This window comes from Embiotoca jacksoni, unplaced genomic scaffold (genome assembly GCF_022577435.1).
Source record: "Embiotoca jacksoni isolate LCO1_2020_lvr unplaced genomic scaffold, fEmbJac1.0.p SCAF_4, whole genome shotgun sequence".
NCBI classification, from domain to species: Eukaryota; Metazoa; Chordata; class Actinopteri; family Embiotocidae; genus Embiotoca; species Embiotoca jacksoni.
The window spans coordinates 23,890,101-23,916,360 of record NW_027185392.1 but is presented as its reverse complement, the minus strand read 5'-3'; the positions used below and the strand labels follow the sequence as shown (position 1 = coordinate 23,916,360).

Here is a 26,260-nt window from a genome sequence, read left to right as displayed (position 1 = left end):
CTTTTCTCTTAAATCTGGATTTATACTGCCCCCATGTGGTTAGAATTAGTCACTGCAAGAGATTGGAGGACACGAGGTAAATAGAGATTCATTCACTACCGTCTGTTTAGTTTAGACAGTTTTAAACTGCTGTCAGAGGTGTTCATCTGCATCATCAGGACAGGAACACAGTCCTACAATAATTACATGAATAATTCATCCACAAGGGGCTGAATGAAAGTCTAAGTTAGGATTATGATTGAGCTGAAAGTGTGTATATATATCTTCCTCCATTGTGCCTTTGTTTATAAAAGGTTTAAAATTTTGGATCATAACAAAAACAAAATGGACAATGTTTTATGTCTTATGAACCGTGTTTTGGAAATGAACCAAGTTTGAAGTTCAGATTGTCGCATCGTTTTGTGGAGTTAAACTTGTATTATTTATATTTCAATGTGTTTCAGCTTCAGTAAAGTTCTTATTGTTTTTAAACCTTGTGATTTTTTCAGTTTCCAGAAGGTTTGCCTCTCTGGATCTTTTACTGGTTTACCAAAAAGGTAAAGAAGGAAATTACAGCTTGTGGAGAACGCATCAGACTTTTAACAAAAACTAAGAGCAGAGATCACATTCCTCCGACGACTCAGAGCCCTGCAGCAGCTACCCACATCTCTTAAAAGGATTTTAAATGTCTTTCACTTGTTTATGATTTATTTTGCTTTTCTTTTAAATATTCCTCTTCTCACAAACTGTGATCCACCGCCTCTGGACATCAGAATAACAAACTCTTTTAAAAGAAAACTAAGGGCGTGCCATCGTTTTAATCTGGCTTTATACTGATGTTTATCATCATCATTTTAAATTTCAATTATTGTTTTTAATCCCCGGTGTTTTTCTTTACTTTCTTGAATTTTATTATTCAGTCTTATAAAAATTGTTTTTATTGTTGGAATTTTAATTTCTTCATTTTATTGAACCGATATTTATGTTCCGTTTGTAAGCCTGTTGATTTGTTTGGATCTTTGCTTCTTGTGTGTGTTGCTCTGATGTGAAGCACGTCGGGCTACAAGCTTTATAAATAAAGCTGAGTTAAAGTAGGTTAAATTGCCGTGTTGAAAGGTGCAAAACAAGGTGAACTCGCGTGTGTAACTGCACATGAACATGTATTCCTGGTTGTGTTTTGGTGGACCGGGTGTGTTACAGACAGATGTGATGCTGGAGCTCCTCTCTGGAACCTTCATCAGTTGCAGCCCAGTTGTACGTGAACTTTAATGAGACTCCTCGACATGAATGAACACAAAGCAGGTGTCAGTTTGGTCTGTCAGTTTTGTTGTTGTTTAATTGGTGACATGTTGCGTTACACTTTCAGGATAGCTAGTGCGTTATCATCTGGCAACAGAGACGTGTTGTCTGAGTCACGCAGACGGAGGAGGCCAGGTTGTGGTCATTTAACAGGTTTTCTGAGAACCTGAGGAGGTGGCCTAATGAAACACACTTCACACACACACACACACACACACACACACACACACACACACACACACACAGAGGTGACACACAAACACCAGCTTGGACGGTTCTAGTGGAGGGTTTTTGTCTTCAGAGCCGGGAGCAGGGAGCTGGTGGGGGAGCTAAGGCCTGCTGTTGGCCAGCAGGGGGCGCTAGTCACTGGGACAGGAAGTCGAGGGCGGTGTCGCGCTCCTCCACCAGCTCTGCCGCGGTGGCGTCCATCTTGGCGCGGGAGAAGTCGTTGATGGAGAGTCCATCCACCATCTTCCAGCTCTTGTTCTGTGGAGGATGACAGCGGTAGAGGTCAGAGGTTATTCGTTTCTCTCTGTTTCTCTTCTTGATGTTTCAGACAATTGACTCCAAAGCAAGAATCCCTTTGTCTGTTTGTATGTGGAGGGAGGGAAGAGCTGTCTCACTGGTTTACAGGTGCAGCAGTGACTCACCTTGATCTGGATGGGGAAGGAGTAGATGAGGTCGTCTGGGATGCCGTAGGAGTTTCCAGCAGCGTACACGCCCATGGAGATGAACTCACTCTGTCGGAGAGAAAAACAAAACCACAAAACAGACTCAGTCAGTCGGCAACAACACCACAGCAGATTCTGCAGCATTTCCACACCGCGGATGAGGCGGCTCTCGTCTGGAAATACACCTGAAATACACCTGAAGTACACCTGAAGTACACCTGAAGTACACCTGAAGTACACCTGTTCTCAGGTACTGACATCAGAAACAGAGATCCGAGGCCCTGCTGTCATCGACGGAGGAAACTATCACAGCCAAGTCTTACTCATAATCATAGTTTGTAAAACATCCTGATTAAGCAGCCAAACGATGAATCAGTCAACATCTGTTGACTAAAAAACTAAGAAACCTTAAAGAAGAATCCGATAAACAGATAACAGAATAAAAGAAGATGGTTTTGGAAGCGGACTCAACTGTAACATTCCTTGTTTGATTATTAGTGTTAGAGGTGGTGAATCTAAGTCTCTTTGCCTGAACGTTACACTATTTAAAGCCACAATAAATCAGCAGGCATTTTCCAGGTTGTTAATTGTTCTACATTCGTCTCTCCGTCCTCACTGACCTCCTTGGTGCCGAACCAGATGTCCCTCACGTGGTCGCAGATGGCCTTGGCGGCAGACATGGCGCTGGACAGCTTCCTGGCCTTGATGACGGCGGCGCCGCGCTGCTGGACTGTCTGCAGGAGGAAGAGGAAGAGGAAGAAAGGCTTTAAGAGGAGGACTGGAAATGCAACTGTGAAGGAAAAACTAAACCAATGGAGGCAAATGACTCAAAATCCAGAAATCATTTGTTCCCTCGTGTGATCGCTCACTCACAGAGATGAAGTCTCCTCGCAGCCAGGCCTCGTCCTTCACGGCGTCGTAGGCGGCCATCTCGGTGCCCTGGGTGTTGACCTTGGCGTGGTGGACGTCGGGGGTACTGGGTGGAGGAGTGGTTCCCCCAGATGATGACGTTCTTCACCTTGTCGGAGGACACGCCGCAACGCATCGCCACCTGCAGGTGGAACACAGAGCAGCATGATTACCTGCTTCCAGAGATCTGAGCCAACGTTAGTCCCAACATTTGGTCCTTTCATGGCCGGCCGGCCGATAATCTGTCAATAATCTGTCGATAATCTGTCTGACACTCATTTCTGCTGTAGCCGTTAGCGTTGTCATTAACACACTCCTCGCACTGGACCTCAAACTTTCATCTGATGCCCCCAAAAATAGTTATTTAAATCATTACATTGACATCATAAACTGTTGACTTGAACTAACGACGGTCAGTCAAAGACATCTTTTTCTGCGAGTCCAATCTTTGATACAGACACAGTTTTATCTCCTGATATCGTTTCAGATTAAATTTGATTGACATCGTGGGTTACGTGATTAACTGTTCATTATGTTGTCCGTCTACTTTCACAAGGACAAACTGTAGTTTTAGATCTTGACAGTGAGAACATGTTTTCTGGCCCTCACTTCTCTAACAGGGCGACCTGAGGCAGAATAAGCTTCATGTATTATCGTGTTGCCCTGAACGTAGGACACGATAAATAAAATATTAAAGATCAATATTCAGGCAAAGACAGCATAAACAGACACAAAGGAAATAAACTCAGTGGAAATGAGAAGGAGTCGGGAGAGAGTGAGAGTCCCTGACGACGACCGTCTTCTCCTCGTTTCAACAGAAAGGAGTTTCAAAGCGTTTCCAACTCAAAAAGTCTCCAGCTGAAAAACAGCTGTTGGAAACGGGGCGCAGGTCGTCTGGTAATCAGGTTCGTCCTGTTTTAGAGTCAGAGAGGTTCTGGAGGTGAAGATCCTCAGGAGGCCTGAAAGTTTAGGAGTCTAATCATCTGACTGAGAGTCCAGCAGTCCTTTTCTTTCTCTCAGGCTCCTCCTCTTCACCTCCCTCCTCACCCCCTCCTCACCTCTCCCCTCCTCCTCCTCACCTCCCCCCCCTCCCTCCTCCTCCTCCTCCTGCCCCTCGTCTCCACCCTCCTCCTCCTCCTCCTTGTAGCAATGTAAATAAACAATTTCCTCACAATCCCGTTCCTTCAGAGGGAAATTTCACTGTGAGGAGCAGCTCAGGTCTCCTTTCATCAGAGAAGGTCTATACCTCCGTACTGAACAGCCCTCAGTAGTGTGTGTGTGTGTGTGTGTGTGTGTGTGTGTGTGTGTGTGTGTGTGTGTGTGTGTGTGTGTACCTGGGAGCAGGCTCTGTTGTGGTCCAGGCGGGTCAGACAGGAGAAGTTCTCTTTGGGGATGGATGGAGCGGACTTGGAGGCGATCAGACAGTTGGTGTTTGCCGGGTTTCCAACAACCACGACCTGAAAGACATGTGAGTGAAACAGCTTCATGAGACGGGCAGCGTCTCAGCTCCATCAGCCATCACACGGTCAGACAGACAGTCAGTCAGATAGACAGTTAGTCAGACAGACAGTCAGTTAGTCAGACAAGTCAGACAGACAGACAGTTAGTCAGACAGACAGTTAGTCAGACAATCAGACAGACAGACAGTTAGTCAGACAGACAGTTAGTCAGACAATCAGACAGACAGACAGTTAGTCAGACAGACAGTCAGTCAGACAAGTCAGACAGACAGACAATCAGACAGACAGACAGTTAGTCAGACAGACAGACAGACAGCGCCCTCCTCAGGGACGTATTAGTCTGTTTAAGAAAGCCTGTTTTGATGTAGAAGTTCATCTGAAGGCAGTAAAACCTGCAGCTGCTCTTTTAAAAGCTGTTTTTTTCCAGACTTCTGCTGTGCTTTGTTTCATACGTGACCTCAGACCTGAACCCCTAAAAACACAGTTTATCTCAAAACGCTCTTCTGACCAATTTCCCCACAAATCCTCACTGGAAGTGACAAACAGACATTTCGGGGGATTCTGGACGAAGACACAAAAAATTCACGTCCGTGTTCGTCTTCTTTGTTTCTCGTTGATGTGTCGTCACTCGTCAGAAACCGTGAATGGCAACATGGAAATGTGTTTTGACAGATTGAGTTGGATTGAGAAGCATTTTAAGGCTAAAATAATAATATTCCCATTATGAGATGACGTCAGATTGTTTTGGGAAACGGGCTCGTTCAAATCGGCAGGTTACATTTTGGATCTGCGTATTTCCTGGTGACAGATTTGTGAAGTTCCACTGATAAACCTCGAGGCAAATCAAAGTTGATTTAAAAAGCCCAACAGTTGGCTGACTGGATAGAAAGTTCTGAATCCAACAATGAACATTCACGGTGTTCGTGCAGCGCTGATCTGGGTTTGACGCTCCGTCATCGTCACCTCTCCATCCACTCTGGAAATCCCACTGAGCCGTCTCCAACAATAACATCTGAAAATATTCAACCTGGTCTTGATGTGCATGAAATGCCTCGTGGTAAAAAACAACAACACTCGTAGCTCAGCCTGCTTCTGACTGCTCACTTTTCTTACTTCCAACTTTATCCAGGATCTCACAAACAACACGGAAAATAAATCAAACTACACAAGTTTAACAATCGCTATATCCAAACATGAATTATCAACAGTTAATCCACCAATAAAACACGATCATCATGATAATATGTGTCTCGTTGTAGAGACACATATTACAGCTGATCACAGATCTATTATATGATACAGGGGGATACTTGGAGTTTGTGTTTTATAATTTGAGCTGCTGAAGCTACTGAAAGCAAAAAGCAAAAGATTTTGATGTGATTTGATTTGATGTGATGTGATGTGATTTGATGTGATGTGATGTGATTTGATTTGATTTGATGCTGGATTCACCTCAAAAAGTAATAAAGGAAAAGAAAATGTGAGAAAAATGATTTTTCCTGTAGTTCCAGCTGGTGGAGTTTCAATCAGCCACTTTTACCATTTTACAGATCAACTGTGGAGGAGAAAATGATGTTTTATTTCCTGAATGCTTATTTTCCTAATGTGTTTGGTGCAGGACTGACTACCTAAAAGGCCCCACAGTGTTCACACCAGGCTGTTTTCTTTTCTCCTTGTGAAACGCTGACCTTTGACCTCAGGCTCCACCTCTTTCACCCTCCACTCACCCTGGGCCTCACGGGGCTCCCTGCTGACCTCCATGTTATGAACTCACACACTAACACACACGGTGGAAGTGTTTGAGGACGAATCGTGAGCTTTCGAACAGCAGAGAATCGGCTGACTTTGTTGAGGAAAAGACGCCGTGTCAGCACTTTCATTTCCTGTGTGCATCAGCTGCAACTGGCTTCTTTTAAAAATCACTATTAGCAGCTAAAACCGTGAAACAATAACCCCGTAGTACGTTGATTTCTGACTGATATAGAGTCACGATTTGATGTGGGACAAGCTCTTCAACAACTACACGCCTCGAATGAAATGCAACGTGACCAGATAAAAAACGAGTGAAGTGTCACCTTGACGGTCTTCTTGGCGTACTTGTCCAGGGCGGATCCCTGCGCCTTAAAGATGGCCACGTTGGCCTTCAGCAGGTCCTTCCTCTCCATGCCCTCCTTCCTGGGCATGGAGCCCACCAAGATGGCGGCGTCGATGTCCTTGAAGCCCACCTCCACCTTGTCGGTGGGGATGACCTCTGCGGGGGAGGAGCAGAGTGTTTATCATCATTATTGAAGATATTTATTTGGACTATTTACAGATGTCAACATGAATGTTTTCACGGTAATCTTGGATATTTATGATCAACCTGCTGAGAATGATCTGCTCAGAACAAAGGCCCGCTGGAACATATTGATAAGGACAACAGGATGTATTGGCACTGATGAACCATCCTCCTCTGCGTCCACATTGTCTGCATGACTTCCTGTCAACTTCATGTTGTTTACGTTCACATACTCTTCAAATGAGATGTTTATTTCTGCTGTTTGCTCCCTTGATTCTGTGATCTTTACATCTCATCTTTGAAGGTAAACACGTTTCATTCACACTCTTCCTCTTGATGCAACAGGCTTCATCCCAGTGACTCCACCCCCCTGATAAACTCCTGACACCTCGGCTGATACTGACCATAAGACTGACTGCTTGTTAGACGTAAGCCGGCTGCTATCAGACTGAACTGAACTGAACTTCAGCCGGAGGTTCACTCCTCCTCCTGGTCATTGTTGTCCCGCCACTGCTCTGATTGGCTGCTGTGGAACCTGAACCACCAGCCAACCAGGAGCCTTCTTTCAGACACTCCCTCCCCCTCCTCCTCCTCCTCCTCCTCCTCCACCACACAGCAGCAGCAGAGAGGAGGCTTCAACACAGAGGTTAACAAGGACAAATAACACACACACACACACACACACACAGTCGGCTCACCCCTGAGCAGCGGGAGGGCGCAGTCCTGCAGCTCCATGACGACTCCGTCCAGCACCGGCAGCATGGGGGGGATGTCGAGCAGGATCAAGATGATCGGCTGATGACAGGTCGGAGAACGGAGACGTCAGCATCACAGTCACATAATTAACAGGTGGTGACACCAGCGGTCAGCGCTGCTTTAACATCCAACACAAGGTCCTTTCAAGGACGTCCAACGTGTCTCCTGCCCACATGAGGGACTCATAAAGGTCTTGTTGTTAAAACAGCAGCACGTTAGTGGAAACAAGTTCTTCAAGTTTCACATAAACTCACTCAGCGAAATCAAATCTAAAATGAATAATCACCTCATTCTGACCACGCCTCAATAAAGCTACTTTTCTTTTCTAAAATATGTCCTTCCAAACCTCCGGAGCGGTTTCATGTGGAAGGTTTGCTTACAAATTTCTACAACTTTTTATGATCCTCATGTCAGTTTTTAATAAATGCATTTCTATTGTGTGTTTTCAAGGCAATGAAACTCAAATTTTAACCCTTCTCATTAACCGTCTGATTTCTTTATTAAATCTGTTACGACGGATTAAGACGTTGTTTTTGTAATTTTACGGCACCATATATTAAACTGAAATATACATTGAAGAAAAAAACATCTTCAGTATTTCCAGACTTTTACTGACTATGATGTCACTATGTATTTACAGATAGGACCATTACTGAGTTTTACTGGACCTGTGTATGTTTTCACTCTTTTTCCTTAATTTTGGTCATTTGATACACACTGCGCACAACATAACATATGAACAGATTTTATGACCTTAATAATAAACTCCTGTTTCATAACATGCGAGTGTTTCCCACAGGTTGAGGATGTCCTTGTGGTGTTGGGCAGGACAGCGTGTGATCGACATGCACGCAGACACTCAAGCAGTTCAGCGTGGGACAGTGTTGTCCAGGTCATTTTCAGTGGCTTCAATTTACTGATGTTCAAGACCTCACATGCACACATGCGCTGCCACACACTGGATGTAAAATGGTTCCGATGCAGAAGTGTCTTCAGCTGCAATACCCCCGAGTGCCACTAGAGGTCGGCTCCATAAAGCCTCTGGTGGTTGCTGCTTGAGCGCTACTCAAACAAGTGTATGACCAAAAAGTAGTTAGTTTAAATACAGTGTAATGGAAATTGCTGGTAAACTAAACAAAACACACTACAGTCTCTGTTTTCCACCCAGAAGTGTCGTTGCTTGCATGGAAGCTCCTCCTTCTTTCTGCAGCCTACATGTTTTTTGTTTTTCAGGTACCAGTGAGAGGCTGAGAGCGCATCTCATTCGTCTTCCTCATGTTTTCAGCAAATCGTGATGCATTAACTAGTGAGGCATCTTGAAAAACGATGACCTCATCTCTCACTACGGGCTCTGATTGGCCGACACTGGTCCCAGGCCTTCAGCTGAGTTTTTCTTGTGAACTTTATGATTCCCTTTAATTCAGCCTGCGTTACATCCACAAAGCACCTCTCACTTCAGCCTGGTCTTTTCTGGTTCTTTACGCTTTTACTGCTCTTCATATCTTTTAAAATGATTCAGTAGCTCCTGATAAAAGTTTCACATCTCTAGCTGAGCCTGATCCTCAGCGTCGATATGTTTTTTTTTAAATCATATATTCAGTTTTTGACAATACAATGACCCCTTTCTTCTTCTTCTTCCCTCCATCTTCTGATTGGTTCTCCGTCTAAGCTGAAGACATGCCACCAGTAATGCATGTTCATTATTCATGGTAAGTCCGTTACGTAACACTTCCACAGTGAACCTCCCAGCAGGCCGTGCAGCGATCAGGTTCAGGGGGAGAGGGGGCTCTGATGCTTCTGAAGATTATGTAATCAAAAGCTCAGGCCGAGTCTTACCTGGTCCTTCCCGAACACATCTCCCTTGGCGATGCTGTACAGCAGGGAGTAGGCGATCTGACCAGCAGCGCCGGTCACCACAACACGGATCGGTTCAGCCTGGAGGAACAGAAACAGGAGGGGTTCATGTGTGCCAATGACCCAGATAAATAACTGGGGTGGGTGAAGTAACCACAACTGGTTGGAACAGTCTGCATGTTTCTTTTCAAAGTAGAAAGCATATTAACAGATTGAACCCTGAAGCTGCTCGTCCACAAGGCCTGTATCACCAGACTCCATTCAGAAAACAGTGCAAACTACAATGACCTTGCATGCCACCAGGAGGAGGCGCATCAAATACATATGCATCAAATCAAATAAAGCAGCAGATAAACTTCCCCCATTGCTCTCCTCCTTTCTGACACACACACAACTCGATGGATGAAACGAGGCAAACTAGGAGGAATAAGTGCTTATCTGAAGTACGACACGTGCTGCAGACAAGCCGGAAGAAAGGTTGTTTCCTGTTTATTCAGAAATCACCTTATATCACGTCCTAACTGGCTCAACTTGTCTTACGAGCCGGGACTCGTTAAACTGACGTGTTTGTGAGGCGAGGTTCGGTCTGATGGGGCTCCGGTGGCCGGCGGGACAGGACAGGACAACAGGACAGGACGACAGGACAACAGGACAGGACAACAGGACAGGACGACAGGACAGGACGACAGGACAACAGGACAGGCCGCGGACGTCACAGGCCGCGGAAGCCACGCCACCGCAGCCCTTTTATTAAAATGGAGGCAGAAGTATTGATGTTCTGTCGTCCAGCTTCAACGTGATAATCAGATTTGCACCACCGATGATATCGTTGCATCTTCCGACTTTCATTGAACCGCCGTTGCTGTTGGAAACTGCGCAGCCAGCTGCGGACAGCCGCCATTAAACACTGGAAATAACCCTTCAGGGTTTAAAACGACGCTGCCGCCCTCTGCTCAATGTCAACCGCGCTGTTCAACCGTACCGGGGAAACGGTTCAACCGTACCGGGGAAACGGTTCAACCGTACCGGGGAAACGAGCCTCCGAGAAGAGGACGGACATGGGTGTATTTCCGTCGTTACAGTAAGCAGATGGTTCATCTTACCATCTCTGGAGCGGATGAAGACGCGCTGGCTGTGCTGCTCGGAGTCGGACTGGACGGAGGTCACCTCTATCCCTGTTGTAGTCAGGAGGGGAACCAGCGCGACCCGCTCACCGCGGGACTTGTAGTCGTCTTACGATGCCGATGCAGGCGTTGCTCCAGCCGTTTTGCTGCTAAGAACACATTCTCCCATAATGCACCGGTTCCCGTCAAACCACGCCCACCAATACCAAATACGGTAGACGATTTTTCTCAAAAGCGCCTTTTTTAAAAGAGCATCATCTGGGAGCTGTGGCGCCATCTGGTGGCCAGCAGCGGAACTGCATCACGTGTCATGCAGCGGTGACAGGTTTGACACGGATGTTGTTATTTACTGAATTGTAAAGAATTCAATGACTCTAAATGTTTCTCCAGATGTTTATGACTAATCTGACCACAAAAAAAGCCCAAATCGTAAAGTATCAACCTCAAAAAAAGAAGGAAAACCCTTGAAAAGTCCTCAAAAACCACACATTACTGAAGAATCCACTTTTAAGGACCTAAAGAAACCCTGAAAAACTCATTGGTGTCACGTGACAGGTATCAACACCCACAGGACCTTTTCACCCCCCACGACTCCTGAAACTCCCTCAACAACCTCCTGAAGAACATTCTCCAAGGATACTCTCAGTGGAGCCAGTGGAGCCACACAGAAACCCAGAAACAAGCCTTGTGAATATTCAAATGACCTGAAATATAAATGGGCAATCCTTCTTCTGAAGAAAACCTCTCCCAGAAATCTCCTTAAAAACTTGTGAAATGAAGAACCGACATTAACCCCCCCCCCCCCACCCCACCCCACCCCAAAACAACCCCCAACAACAGTTACAGGAAGTGATGCTTCTTAAGGACCTCCTCATGAAATATATAACAATTACAGGAATTTAATTTAGTTTCATCTAAATATCTGGCAGATTGATTTGGACACAAAAAACTTTTTTCTGGGGGAATTCAGACTCTCATGTCCAAATCCTCCCGTTACCACGGTGATTGATTCCTGACTTCTGCTGCAGTCGAGGTAAATGTTGTTTTAAAGCACTAAAATCTGCATTCTTTGTTGAGCAGCTGCGTGTTTGAAGAGTCCAAAGGAGAGGGGAACAACATTTACAGACAACTCTCTGGATTCATCTGGATGATTGGTTTTTTTGTTTTAAATCAGGGTCAAAGGTGAAAGGTCAGTGAAATGACGTTCACTCCCCCAGACATACAGGAAGTCACCGGGTTCAGTTGCCAGCTCCTTAAGTTCCCTGTCGGCAGGTCATCTGCAGGAGGTAAGTCTTCCCAGAGCTGTCTGATCTGCCCATGGACAGTCAGGAGGTCAGAGGTCAAAGACACAATTTGACTGTATAATAAAACCTGCACAAGGACTACAGATACATGAATACTGGCCTACAGCTTGACGACCTCAACAACCGATAACCTTCACCGGTTATTATTTGATGTCACCTGATAAACGTAAGAAATTATTTGTTTGAAAAATACAAAAAGTATGTCAAGGACACCGGCGGCCATGTTGGATCTGTGTGGTGTCTGCCGGGCTCAGTTTCCGGAGCTGAAGCGGTTCTGTGCTGCAGGAGCTGACCGTGGTGCTGATAATCTGCAGACACGTGGAGCAGTACCGGAAACCCAGTAATTCAGCCTTCAAAATAAAAGCACAAACCTGCTGCTTTATTTGAAGATGGTGAAGAAAATATGGTGTTTCTGTTTTTTTAAACATAAAACCAAAAACAGTTTTATTCATGTTTTTTTGTACTTCTTCACTTGAATGCAACTTTTTTTTTTTTTTATTGCATTAGGGAAAGTAGTTCAGTTTAAATAAACATGTATACGATTTAATCTTGATTAATTTTTATTTGTCAAAAATATTTTCAGGACTAATTAATTCCTTCTTTTTCATTTCTACCAGATCAACATCTTTGAACAATCAATGTACAACTGTATAAGTACAGTCATTTTAAAAGAAGACAAATATATGTACATTTTTATTCAAGCAAGTGTCCAACAAGCAGACACGATTACCTTTCTGAATAAAACTAGAATCTCTTTATTCATCATATTAGATTGCAATATTTTTTGCAGTTTTTGAACTCTAGCAGTATTTTTTAAAATTTTTGGAAAAACAGTGCAGTATAAAATCATGGTCATGCCAATCTATTCATTCCAATTATGGAAGAAAAAAAAGGGAAAAAAATACAAATAGATGAAAAGTTATGGAACAGATAGTCATGTTGAATCGTTATTATTAGACGATAAGTCAAAACCAAGATGGTAATTCAACACGTGCACCTCAAGTCATACATTTGAGATAAATTAGCAGACACAAGGTCAGGTTTGGCACAGTAAGTCGAACATGAAATATTAAGTACATGTTTTAACTGATAAACATTATACTTTTTTACTGTAGTATTATTGCATCTTTCATTCCCAACAATTGATCACTGTCATTTTTCGGGCTTCTGCAGCAGTTGGAGGTTGTAGTGAGGGCCTCGCCCTTCCTCAACATAAACATGACCAACCTTCTACTGTAAGTGATTCCTTAATGCAGAGCAAAGGTTTGGAGAATGTCTGTATTAAAACTATGATAATAATTACATTAAATAAATGTATATATTTAAATATATGTCAAATATAAACTTTTAACACTTTTTAAAAATAATTCTGTACTTTGTAGTTTTTTTTATTACATTTTAATTTCTTAATATATTGACAATGTAATGTTTTACAAATATTCTATTTTCAAATATAATGCGTGAGGATTTTTAAGGTAAACTTGTTTAAAAAAAACAGTTAATCCGAGGGCTTTTATTTTGAAGACACAGAGCGGATGTTGTTGTGTTTACGCTGCCTGACTTCCCCCCTGTCACTGCACGCTGCCAAAGCTGATGTGAGGAGATGACTCACTGAATTAATGATGACAGGGTCAGAAAAAGACGCTATTTGCCGAGTTGTTTCACTCCGACTCGGTGTCGAGAGTCCGGAGACCATTTTCACACCGAAAGTCGCGCGTGGGAACACGGCCGTCCCACAGCTGTTCGTTCACCGCTGCAGCTTCAATAAACAACCGCGAGATACCTGAAGAAACATGTACTGACGGGGGGGAGGGGGGGCTGGTTACGGTCAGGTCCACCGTTAACGGTGCACATGAAGGGCGCGCGGTCAGCTCCGTCGACGCACGTTCAACTCACCTGCGAGGACACCGCTCGCGCCACCAGGTACATGGAGGTCAGTAGCGTCAACATGGTCCCGCCGGCGTCCTGTTGTCCTCTTTGCAGCTGACGTCCTCTGGAGCAGAAATGGCGCCTCGACCCAACTCGGTACCGGGAGGAAAGACGGATAGAGAGAGACAGGTGGCGTCTCACGGAGGAAGAGAGGGAGACAGGCGGGTGCCGTACCTCCTGTCCCCGGGACCAACTCACTCCTCCACCCGCTACCGGTGCAGACGCACGCACGCACACGCACGCACACCCGCCGCAGTCCGTCTAGTCCCTTAATAAGATTTTGAGGACGCAAATAGCCTCCAGACCGGACTGCCAAAGCTTTGTGTGGTCAAAGGTGCAAAACAATAGCAACGCAGGAAACTCCAACACCGTCAAAAGAGCATCGGGACACTTATATAAAGTACAGTAGGTGACGTCACGGCAGGGGAACCAGACATCATGGCTGCTCTAAAATAAACAGGAGAACAGCAGGAATATAAGTGCAGGTGCTCCTCCACAACCAGGAGGCTGGAGAGTTCCTCTGAGTCAGGAAACGGAAAGAAAGATTTGAACTCTTTATTGCAGCGATGGTAAAATGGTCGGTACTTATACAGCTCTTTGTCACTTTAGCACTCTCAGAGGTTATTTTACAGTTTGCTTCCCATTCATTCACTTACACAGACATTCAATTCAATTTCATTTCATTTATATAGCAGCACATTTCAGGGCACTTAACATAGTAAAGTCCTTATAAGATTACAGAGAGACACCCAACAATTCAACAAGTCCCCAGTAAGAAACAACGTCCTTCAGCAGGAAGAAAAAGTGCTGTATTGAGTGACATTTTGGCCGTCGCCATCTTGACTTTTTTTTGTTGGAGCCATAAAGTGACCATATTTGGAGGAGCTGGGGAGGAGGGGTGGAGCTTGGATTTGGGTTCCCTTTAAGGCCTAATATCTCATTAATTATGGAATTATTTTCAGAAGGTGCACTGATGACTGGAAGTCAGCAACGGACACCATAACGACTGGCAGAAAAAAAGTTCCTGACTTCGTATCTGGTGAGAGAAGGTGATGCTTTTTGAATAGGAGTCTTATTAAATTGAGATTTTTTTTTGGAGCCAGCCCCTCGTGGCCGTCAGTGGTATTGCACTTTAAGGCACTTCCGCATTGGCTTTACTTTTCAGACTTGGAGAGTACATTCATTTTTACATACAACAACAAACAGTGCACTCACACTCAAGTGGCAGTGCCCTCTAATAATAAATCAGGTGATGTTGTCATGGGAACATGGGATGTATTCAGGGAGCTGCTGTTACAGGCCTCAAACATGAGTCGCCAGTAAGGAGAAGATACGTTTTGTACAGGAAGTCAGAAAAGAGACGTTCAGGCTGTTCTCCGTCTTTATTGAACAGAATATTATCTTTTCATTTGAACAAACTCTTATAACAAAATCACACAACCGACACAGCTTGAGGGCTCACGTGCTAACCCGCCGGAATAATACAATTAACAATCTACACATTCACTTACAAAATATGAAAAACAAGATATAAACAACATTACTCGGGCTTAACTGACATGAACAAAACAGTCTCAACTCATTCACAGTATCAGCATGGCGACACGACCAGAATGAACAACTTTCAACATTTAAATAACTTCAGGAAACCAATTTTTTATTTAGAAGCTAAACTGCAGTAAGGTTGCACATCAAGGAGCTTCAGCAGGGGTAAAAGAAAACGTAGATGGGACAGATAAGTTCCTAAACCCGACCAAACCAACTATTTACGACAGGAAACTTTGCCAAACAACATAGAGAAGACTTTTCAAATACTTAAAAATGCATTGTGATAATATGACAATCATTACTAACCTGTTTTGTGCAGGAAACATGAGAAAAGAGACGTTAGGTGTGTTTTCTTCACAGGCTGTTCTCTGAGGACCGGAAGTCCAACTCGTGCTCACCTGAGCAGACACTCCCCCTTGTGTCGCAATTGAGTAACTGCACCTTCAGAGTCATAGTTTAAAATCACTAACAATGCATTAAACGTGGGCCTTTTTTCAATAATAATGACAAAAACTACTTAACAATTGTGACCATATAGTTGCAGGCGTCACAATGCCACTTAGTCTTGCTGCTAATTTGTGCTAACCACTCTCGGTAATGCAAATAAGATATTCCCATTTTCCCCAAAAAAGCATTTTATCCCCCACTATGATATATAAAAGAGACGTCAATCAACCCTGAACCTCCACAAGTCAGGTTCTGTCTGAGGTACTGAGATGATGTGAAAGTCTCTGAAAATCAAACACAAGTCGTTGAGGTCATGTTAAAGTCACGGAGGTCAAATAAAAGTCAATGAGGTCATGTCCGAGTCACTAAAGTCATTTCTGGGTCACTGAAGTCTGGTGATGTATAAATCAGAGGTCACGTGATGTATAAATTACTGAGGTCACGTGATGTGTAAATTACTGAGGTCACGTGATGTATAAATCTGAGGTCACGTGATGTATAAATCTGAGGTCACGTGATGTATAAATCACTGAGGTCACGTGATGTATAAATTACTGAAGTCACGTGATGTATAAATTACTGAGGTCACGTGATGTATAAATCACTGAAGTCACGTGATGTATAAATTACTGAGGTCACGTGATGTATAAATCACTGAAGTCACGTGATGTATAAATTACTGAGGTCACGTGATGTATAAATCACTGAAGTCACGTGATGTATAAATTACTGAGGTCACGTGATGTATAAATCAGAGGTCACGTGATGTATAAATCAGAGGTCACGTGATGTATAAATCACTGAGGTCACGTGATGTATAAATCTGAGGTCACGTGATGTATAAATCACTGAGGTCACGTGATGTATAAATCAGAGGTCACGTGATGTATAAATCACTGAGGTCACGTGATGTATAAATTACTGAGGTCACGTGATGTATAAATCTGAGGTCACGTGATGTATAAATCTGAGGTCACATGATGTATAAATCACTGAGGTCACGTGATGTATAAATCTGAGGTCACATGATGTATAAATCACTGAGGTCACGTGATGTATAAATCACTGAGGTCACGTGATGTATAAATCTGAGGTCACGTAATGTATAAATCAGAGGTCACGTGATGTATAAATCACTGAGGTCACGTGATGTATAAATCTGAGGTCACGTGATGTATAAATTACTGAGGTCACGTGATGTATAAATCAGAGGTCACGTGATGTATAAATCAGAGGTCACGTGATGTATAAATCACTGAGGTCACGTGATGTATAAATCTGAGGTCACGTGATGTATAAATCACTGAGGTCACGTGATGTATAAATTACTGAGGTCACGTGATGTATAAATCTGAGGTCACGTGATGTATAAATCTGAGGTCACATGATGTATAAATCACTGAGGTCACGTGATGTATAAATCACTGAGGTCACGTGATGTATAAATCTGAGGTCACGTGATGTATAAATCTGAGGTCACGTAATGTATAAATCTGAGGTCACGTGATGTATAAATCACTGAAGTCATGTGATGTATAAATCAGAGGTCACGTGATGTATAAATCACTGAAGTCATGTGATGTATAAATCAGAGGTCACGTGATGTATAAATCACTGAGGTCACGTGATGTATAAATCTGAGGTCACGTGATGTATAAATCTGAGGTCACGTGATGTATAAATCACTGAAGTCATGTGATGTATAAATCACTGAGGTCACATGATGTATAAATCACTGAGGTCACGTGATGTATAAATCTGAAGTCATGTGATGTATAAATCTGAAGTCATGTGATGTATAAATCACTGAGATCATGTCTGAGTCTTTGAGGTCACATTAACGTCATAGATGTTACGTCCAAGTCACTGGAGTCAAATAAAAGTAACTCAGGTTACATAGAAGTAATATCTGTGTGTCTGAGTTGGTGTTTGCGTCACTGAGGTGAAGTCGAAGTCCTTCAGTCACTGAACACGTCAGACTGTTTGAGATCATGTAAAGTATGAGAAGTCATATCTGAAAATACTTTGACGTGAATATCTTGCATTCGCATTTAGACCTAAAAACGTAAAAGTACTTCAGTGTTGTAAAGTTTCCAAACATTTTGATTGTAGTAGTTGCAGGTGAAGCAGCTCACTCTGTCAGCTCAGTGACCGACTCATAAACATCCAGAGTGCAGTTTGACTTGAAGTATCCAACTCAAACTTCCCATAAATATTTCACACTCATGTGAGTTCCTGTAATTGAACGTGCTCCTGCCTGTTGACGGTGTTCACGATGTGGACTGATCCATGGATGTGTGTTTGTTTTGTCATTACTGGCCGGCATATTTGTGAACAGGTGGATATAAAAATAGTGGCAAGAAGCCGGCTGCCATCAGGACCGTTCTGTGAAATCCACGTGGATGAACAACCCACGGCGCCGAGTGTCTGATGCAGTCAGACGTGATGGTTGGAGGCGACTGGGTTTGGTCTGAAAAGTCACTGCGTACTTCTGTGAAGTTGAAGATTTTACAGCAAATTCACCTTTTTATTCTTTGTAAACAGATTATTGGTTTGGAGATCGGCCAGAGAGTTTGATAGACAGCCAGCTTTGTTTATAATGTTTGGATGATCACGTGATGCTGTTCATCTATTTATCTGTTTAATGTGGAAAATAAAAATGTTGGATGTTTGATCCATAAAAGATCAATGATACCTTTTCAGTTTATTAAACGTTTGCATTAATAGCTCCACTGGGGACACTTCATTTTTTTTTTACTCTATAATTCATTTAAAAAAAAGAAATTACATAACATACAACATTATAGAACATAGAAACACAATAATGTTCCTGAGGAAACTGTTGAGTTTCTCTATAATGCTGTAAAGTCTCAACCTCACTGTGTAAAATGTTGTGATTTGTCTTCTTTGTCTTTGACTTCTTGTCTGAATTATTTATGACATATTTATTTCGTTTTCCTACAGTTGTAAATTAGCCTTTTTTATCATTACTTTTAAAACATGCAAATGTAGTTATTAAACCAAAGAAAATGTCATTGTCAAAATAACTCATTAAAGACTCTTGACTGGAGCAGCAGAGTGATTTCCTTTGTTTACCTCACAGGTGTTCAGGTGTATTTCATGTTTGTCCAAATTCTCTGTCAACGTAAAACTTTCAGGGCGAGAAACTACAATAAATTCATGGAGTCATCCGGTAGTTACTTATTGCAGTTCACTTTGTTTTACTGTTGTCTTGCTCCTATTCTGATTCTCGCCAGCAGAGGGCGCTACGTGCATTAACATTGATTTTAGAAAAGGAGGTTCCTTCTTTTCGGAGGTAAATGTTGGCAGGCAGTTTGTGTTCAAAGGTTGGTTTTATAGTTCTCATGCATATCCACAGATTAATGCATCTCTTCCTGATGCAGAAATGCTTTTTTTGTTTTTAGCAACAACGGAAGTAACTTTTTAAAACACAGATTATTTAGCTCAGTTTCTTTTGGACAGCTGAAGTGTGCTTTGTTTCTTATTTTCTGTAATTGAAGCTGTTGTTTTATTTTTTAGGTTCATGAAAGATACAAGCAGCGTGATGTGAAAATAAATCCCTGTTGATGCAGAATATGACATTACCATGAAATGTTTACCTTTATTATACAGAGGGGGGTAAATATATAATATAATATAATATAATATAATATAATATAATATAATATAATATAATATAAGGGAATATTACATTTAGTGTCTCTCAGTCAGTGTTGCTGAATGTTTCATTGGCAGGATTTTTGAGACTTGACATTACAGTTTTAACAATAACCAGTGCCTTGTAATTTTGTCATAAATTTATATATGTAAATGCAAATATAAATTTATTATTTATCATTTTGTAACCATCCAATAACGAACTAATTGACACACAGTCTGAGCAGTCTGACAAAACACTGCTTTCCAAACACTCATCAGAGTAAACCAAATGATAACGAAATGTAAAGAAACCTATTTGGATCATTAGTAAGAAGAAACAAAAACCAAATTAAATTAGAATATTATCTATCCCTAAAAAGAGATTATAAATTGGTAGAATATCTCTCTACTGCCAGAGATTGAACTGGAGACTGATCATAACTAAGTACAGGCTCAGTGACCACAAATGAACAAGGAAGGCAACAAATCATGGCAACTAAAAGAAAAAACAAACGGTGTGTCGTCAGTGTTTGACAGGTGAGGCTGAGAAAGGCACGAACTTCATCCTACAAAGTAAAACATTCAATAAAGAACATTTACATTAACGAGTTCATGTCATGAATTATGTTTTTACATGAATCTCACCAGAAAATGTTGTCAGTAAAGATGTATTTTTCTACTTGTGTAGAGGAGATTGTGTAGAATCTGTTGATATCTGAACCAAGTTAGTGGGAAACTATATGACTCAGCAGTTTGAAAAAATATCTGAATGAATGACTCCGGGTGTCCGGGGGCCCAAACCAGGGACTCACACTCAGGACACACGGCCCTGGGATGTGTGATAATAACTTGGCTGTTAGCTAGGTGTTGGAGACAGTATAGAGATTAGCTGTGATTTCAAAACTGGACGAGTTGAAAGAGCTTTGTCGTACAGAGGAACGCCGGGTATCGTCAGAAAGGGTACGTTCTGCTTTTTATTGGGATATACAGCACGTTGTGAAGCGATCAGGACTTCAGGAATTATTCAATAAAAAGTAGTGTGTGTGGAGACGGACGCAGAGCTACATGTAGAGTGTAACAATGATTAAATCTGATGCGACTTCAAAGTCGATTTTCTCTGCAACGGTTCGAGTTATTGACATTGTTGGAAAGATCAAGCCGTGCGGTTTCATGGGAGAGACGCAGCAGCTCTCTGTGAAAAGACAAAACAAAATGAAAAACCTGCTTTCTGCTTCTTTGTCTGCCTTGACTTGACATGACTTTAAACAACGGGGCTGGGTTTAAACCCAGAACATCACGGTTCTTGCAGGACTTCTCCAACATGGGTGGTCCCACCGGGAATCGAACCTGGAACACTGTCAGGTGTTCAGCGCCCGGCTCCTCCAATACCAGCTCTCAGTACACCGGTGATCGGGTTGAACATGATGTAAACAGGCCTGTGAGTGAGAAACAATGCTGGCGATGACGTCCCTGCTCGAGTCCCGGCGGTGACTCGTCTGACCGTGAGGTGAAGTTTGAAATTCCTTCACGCAGTCGTCGCCGGAACGGACAATGTATGAGTAAGGCCGCCTCGAGTGATTTACACAGCAGGTCCTGACCTGCCAGTCACTCAGTCAGTCAATTAGAGTTCACATCCTGGACTGTAGAAATCAAAACAACCTCCATTTTCTTGTAATTATGGTTGGAGGTTAAAATCCTTCTTGGAGCTGAGGCAGCAGTTTTTCATGTTGCTGCCATGCTGTGATCTGTGTCTGTCTGCAGGACGTCAATTTTGTCCACACAGCAAATGCACCAACTACTCATGTGAAATTAAAGTAAACTGGCCGCTTCTTTCATCTCTCATTCTCGTTAAGCAGCTGCATATAGGCTTTTCTCTTTTAACAGGACAAACAAAGCAGCTCCACTTCTTCTTGTCAGGCGGTCGCCGTGGTGTCTTCTGGTGTGTTGGAGTGGATCATGTCTGCATACAGCCTCGTCGTGGTACATACAGAAGGGGAACATGTCTTTCTCCAGGGTCCTATGTTCCCCGGTTCACCTCGACCCATAACTCACAATAGCACATTATATTACATGACTAAAGCTGGGCAACTTCTTTTAAAGCTCCCATTATGTGTTATACTGAGCTATGACCCTGGAAACAGAGGAATGAATGTGTATAGAACCACATGAAAGTCCTCTATTTGGAGTCAGAGCCCACAGAAATCATAAACTGGCCTTAAAGCTCTATGAGGTTTATAGAACATTAAAATAAAGAAGAAAAATAGATGTTTAGGTCTTCATTAAAACCAGGAGACAAAAGTAGGAAACTGTCATTTTCTAAACCAAAAACGGGTAAAGATTATGTTACTGTTTTACAAAAAAAGACAACTGAATAATATTTCTTCTTTTTCCAGGTTAAAGGTCAATTTGATTCCAGTAGCGCTAACCTAACCAACATAGAAGCAGCATGAGAAAGGATTAGAAACACAAAGCCACAAACTAAATGTTGCTGGGAGTTATTTGCATAAGATTGTTTATATAAAATACTGAATTTTAATTCAATTATATATATACACCTAATGGCATTATAGTGAGAAACCAAAAATTCTACAATTCCCATATACATATATACATGTATGTATATATATATATATATATATATATATATACATATAGGTGGTTGATATATACACACACAGGGTAACTTAGAGAGGATCTGTGTCTGAACCTTGTCCTCTCACTACTGGTGTCCCTCAAGTCTCCGTCCTGGGTCCCCTCCTCTTCTCTCTGTACTCCAACTCTCTCTGCTCTGTCCTTCACTCGCATGTCTTTTCCTACCACAGCTATGCTGATGACACCCAACTGATCCTCTCTTTCCCAGATCTGAAACACAGGTAGCAGCATGAATCTCTGCCTGTCTGACTGACATCTCTCAGTGGATGTCCTCACACCACCTGGAAATCAACCTCCACAAGACCGAACTGCTCTTCCTTCCAGGGAAAGACTGTCCCACCCTCGACCTGACTACGACCTTCAACAACTCTGTTATCCCGACCCTGACTGATAAGAACCTCGGAGACACTCCACAGTCAACTCTCTCTTACTGCCAACATCGCTGCAACAACACGTTCCTGTAGATACATGCTGCACAACATCAGGAGAAGACGTCCTCTTCTCACTCAGAAGGAGGTCCAGGTTCTGGTCCAGGTTCTGGTTCAGGCTCTGGTCATCTCACATCTAGACTACTGTAACTCCCTCCTGGCAGGTCTACCTGTTAGTGCCATCCGACCTCTGCAGCTCATCCAGAATGCAGCAGCTCGACTGGTCTTTAACCTCCTAAATTCACTCCCACTACTCCTCTCCTCCTCCTCCTCCTTCTCGTCCTCCTCCTGCTACTGCTCCTCCTCCTCCTCCTCCTCTTCCTCCTCTGCTCCCTTCACTGGTTACCAGTAGCCGCCCGCACCGTTTCCAAACATTGGTACTTGCGTACCGTGCTGTGAACAGGTCGGGTCCAGTCTACATCCAGGACATGGTCCAACCCTACATCCCAACCCGTTCACTCCGCTGCTCCTCCTCCTCCTCCTCCTCCTCCTCCTCCTTTACCTTGAACAGTAGAACTTTAGTATCTTAAAATAGAACTTACTGATAGAACTTTGTAGTTTGGCTTTCTGGAAGAAATTATATTTTCTTGATTCCTGTTGTTCTGGTTTGAACCCTCATGGTTGAAATATATATATATATATATATATATATATATATATATATATATACATGCCAGCCCCAAGCACTCCTAGAAGGAAAAAGAAAATCAAACTTAACTCAAGTGCAATATTATGGGAATTCAATTCTTGGGGGAAAAAACAAAAGCAGTTTAGTTAAAAAAAAACAACAGGGAAATTAACACCAACAAAAGTGCTCTAACTAAACAATACCACAGAAATAAAGAAACACAGAACAGCTACCGATCACTGGCCATCTCAATGTAGCACTCAGACACCAGAAGGGAAAAGCAGGCTGACAGCAGCTCATCTGGTGCTGTCAGCTTTTATACCCGGCCTAATGGCTGATCCAGGAAGTAGGAGGTGCCAAGTCCTGTCTGAACCTACAGCAGCTCAGGAGGGACATTTCCTCAGTAGCTGCAGGACAAACTCCACACAGAAAGGCCCCCGGCCGAGGTTCGAACCCACAACCTACCTGTGAGGCTCACCGCTGCACTGCTGTGCCCAGCACCAGCAAAAACTGGAAAAGCAAATCATATTATTCTGAGTTCATATGTTATTGATTGCAGTGCGAGAAATGTGCTCTCAAAACTGTTTTATTTTATTTTTTATTACACAATAAAGACACAACAATACCTTCATAATTCCTGAGCAGGGAACGGACGTACAGATGGATGGAGCCTGAAACACCTCCGGCCAATCAGAGGAGGCACGCTGAGTCAGCTGTGTGTTCTGCACATGAAGGCTGCACGCTGGAAATATTAATCATCAGCTGGTGTTGACGAGCGTCTCTTTTCCACTTCGGCCGTCTCTCCAGGTTTGACAGCTGACGCGTAAACAAAGTGCTGCGGCGTGGAGGCCCGGTCCGGTCCGGTCCGGTCCGGCCCGGCCGGCTCGCTCACCACAGCCCTCATTACTCCACATTGTCTGTCCTCCCTGCCCCCGCTTTGCCTGTCAGTCACAGACAGATGCCTGAGGACGGGGATGACGCCCACGCACACACAGGTACGACACACACACACACACGACACACACACACCCGACACACACACACACACACACACCCGGCACACACACACACGACACACACAGGTACGACACACACACACACGACACACACACACCCGACACACACACACACACACACACCCGACACACACACACACGACACACACAGGTACGACACACACACACACGACACACACACACACACACACACCCGGCACACACACACCCGACACACACACACCCGACACACACAGGTATGACACACACACACACACACCCGACACACACACACACACCCGACACACACAGGTACGACACACACACACACCCGACACACACACACCCGACACACACACACCCGACACACACAGGTACGACACACACGACACACACACACACGAAACACACAGGTACGACACACACACACACACCCGACACACACAGGTACGACACACCCGACACACACACACCCGACACACACACACACACACACCCGACACACACACACACACACACCCGACACACACAGGTACGACACACCCGACACACACACACCCGACACACACACACACACACACCCGACACACACACAGGTACGACACACACACACACCCGACACACACACACCCGACACACACAGGTACGACACACACACACAGAGAGAGGGAGAGAGAGAGAGATACACACACACACACACACACACACAGAGAGAGGGAGAGAGAGAGAGATACACACACACACACACACACACACAGAGAGAGAGGGAGAGAGATACACACACACACACACACACACACACACACACACACACACACACACACACACACACACACACACACACACACACACACCCGACACACACACACCCGACACACACAGGTACGACACACACACACACCCGACACACACACACCCGACACACACAGGTACGACACACACGACACACACACACACCCGACACACACACACACACACCCGACACACACACACACCCGACACACACACACCCGACACACACAGGTACGACACACACGACACACACACACACGAAACACACAGGTACGACACACACACACACACCCGACACACACAGGTACGACACACCCGACACACACACACCCGACACACACACACACACACACCCGACACACACACAGGTACAACACACACACACACACACACACCCGACACACACAGGTACGACACACACACACACCCGACACACACACACCCGACACACACACACCCGACACACACAGGTACGACACACCCGACACACACACACCCGACACACACACACACACACACCCGACACACACACAGGTACGACACACACACACACCCGACACACACACACCCGACACACACACACACACACACCCGACACACACACAGGTACGACACACACGCACAAACCTTTAGCGTTACACGATGAATTGGAGGTATTTTGCAGTCAGACTTAAACATAGTTGAAAATCAGGAATAAATAATGTTCCAGTGTTTGGAAATCATCTCTTTTCTCCCGAATGATTTCACGTATCAAAACAGCCGTGTGTTTGGATGACGTGTGGATGACAGGTGGACAAATGGAAGCACTTCAGCACCAGACTGCAAGCACCTGTTTTTGGCTCGTTACATAATTGGGAAAACAATTGTGAAGTCTTTAAATGTATTTCCTTGAAGACAGTGGAGACAAACCCACAGTCCACAGTCCACAGTCCACAGTCCACAGTCCACAGTCCACAGTCCCATACTGACATGAAACAGAAGAATTTGTAACAGGACGCATGACTGACATAAATAAATAATTTGCTCAATTTCAATTAGAAAAGAAAGTTACGCCTGCTGTCACACAAACAGCAGCAAAGACAAGACGTTGTGCACCGGATTACTGGAGTCCTGTAGCACTCATCACTCTGCATTTGATATATTTAATAAGGTTGTACAGGTGTTAAATTATAACACGTATTGTTTCAGTCAGTCTGAAGGAGCATTCGCTGCAGGAGTGACTCGTGTTGCGTTCACTGCCCCGTTCTGTCACTTCCCTGTCGGTGCAGTTACACACATGCAGAGAGAAACACGCTATAACATATATACAGCAAGTTTACAGCACACTCAATACTGAATGCTGATGTTGCAAATTAATTCAGACAGTTCAGAAATCATTTTGCAGCCGGCCTTGACAGTAAATCTATTTTTTACAAACCTACCCACTACGACCACTTTACGTCAGCTGACTACAAAAAGTACCAAAATGATTTGGGAAAAAACCTGAATTGTTCTGTTTTGACACATACTTTGTCAGATTGCATGAAAATAGAATTTCAGCTGCAAAA

General features: G+C 43.6%; 1 protein-coding gene across 1 annotated transcript; it reads right to left on the bottom strand.

Moving 5' to 3' along the window:
* Positions 1–1,288: 1,288 nt before the first annotated feature.
* Positions 1,289–13,754, bottom strand: LOC138208880 (malate dehydrogenase, cytoplasmic-like). Its single transcript, XM_069167087.1, is given in 10 exon segments — positions 1,289–1,764; positions 1,929–2,018; positions 2,570–2,683; positions 2,823–2,921; positions 2,923–3,000; positions 4,193–4,315; positions 6,394–6,569; positions 7,295–7,391; positions 9,189–9,287; positions 13,531–13,754. Coding segments are annotated over 10 exon segments (1,053 nt in total). The 5' UTR covers positions 13,585–13,754; the 3' UTR covers positions 1,289–1,641.
* Positions 13,755–26,260: the final 12,506 nt, after the last annotated feature.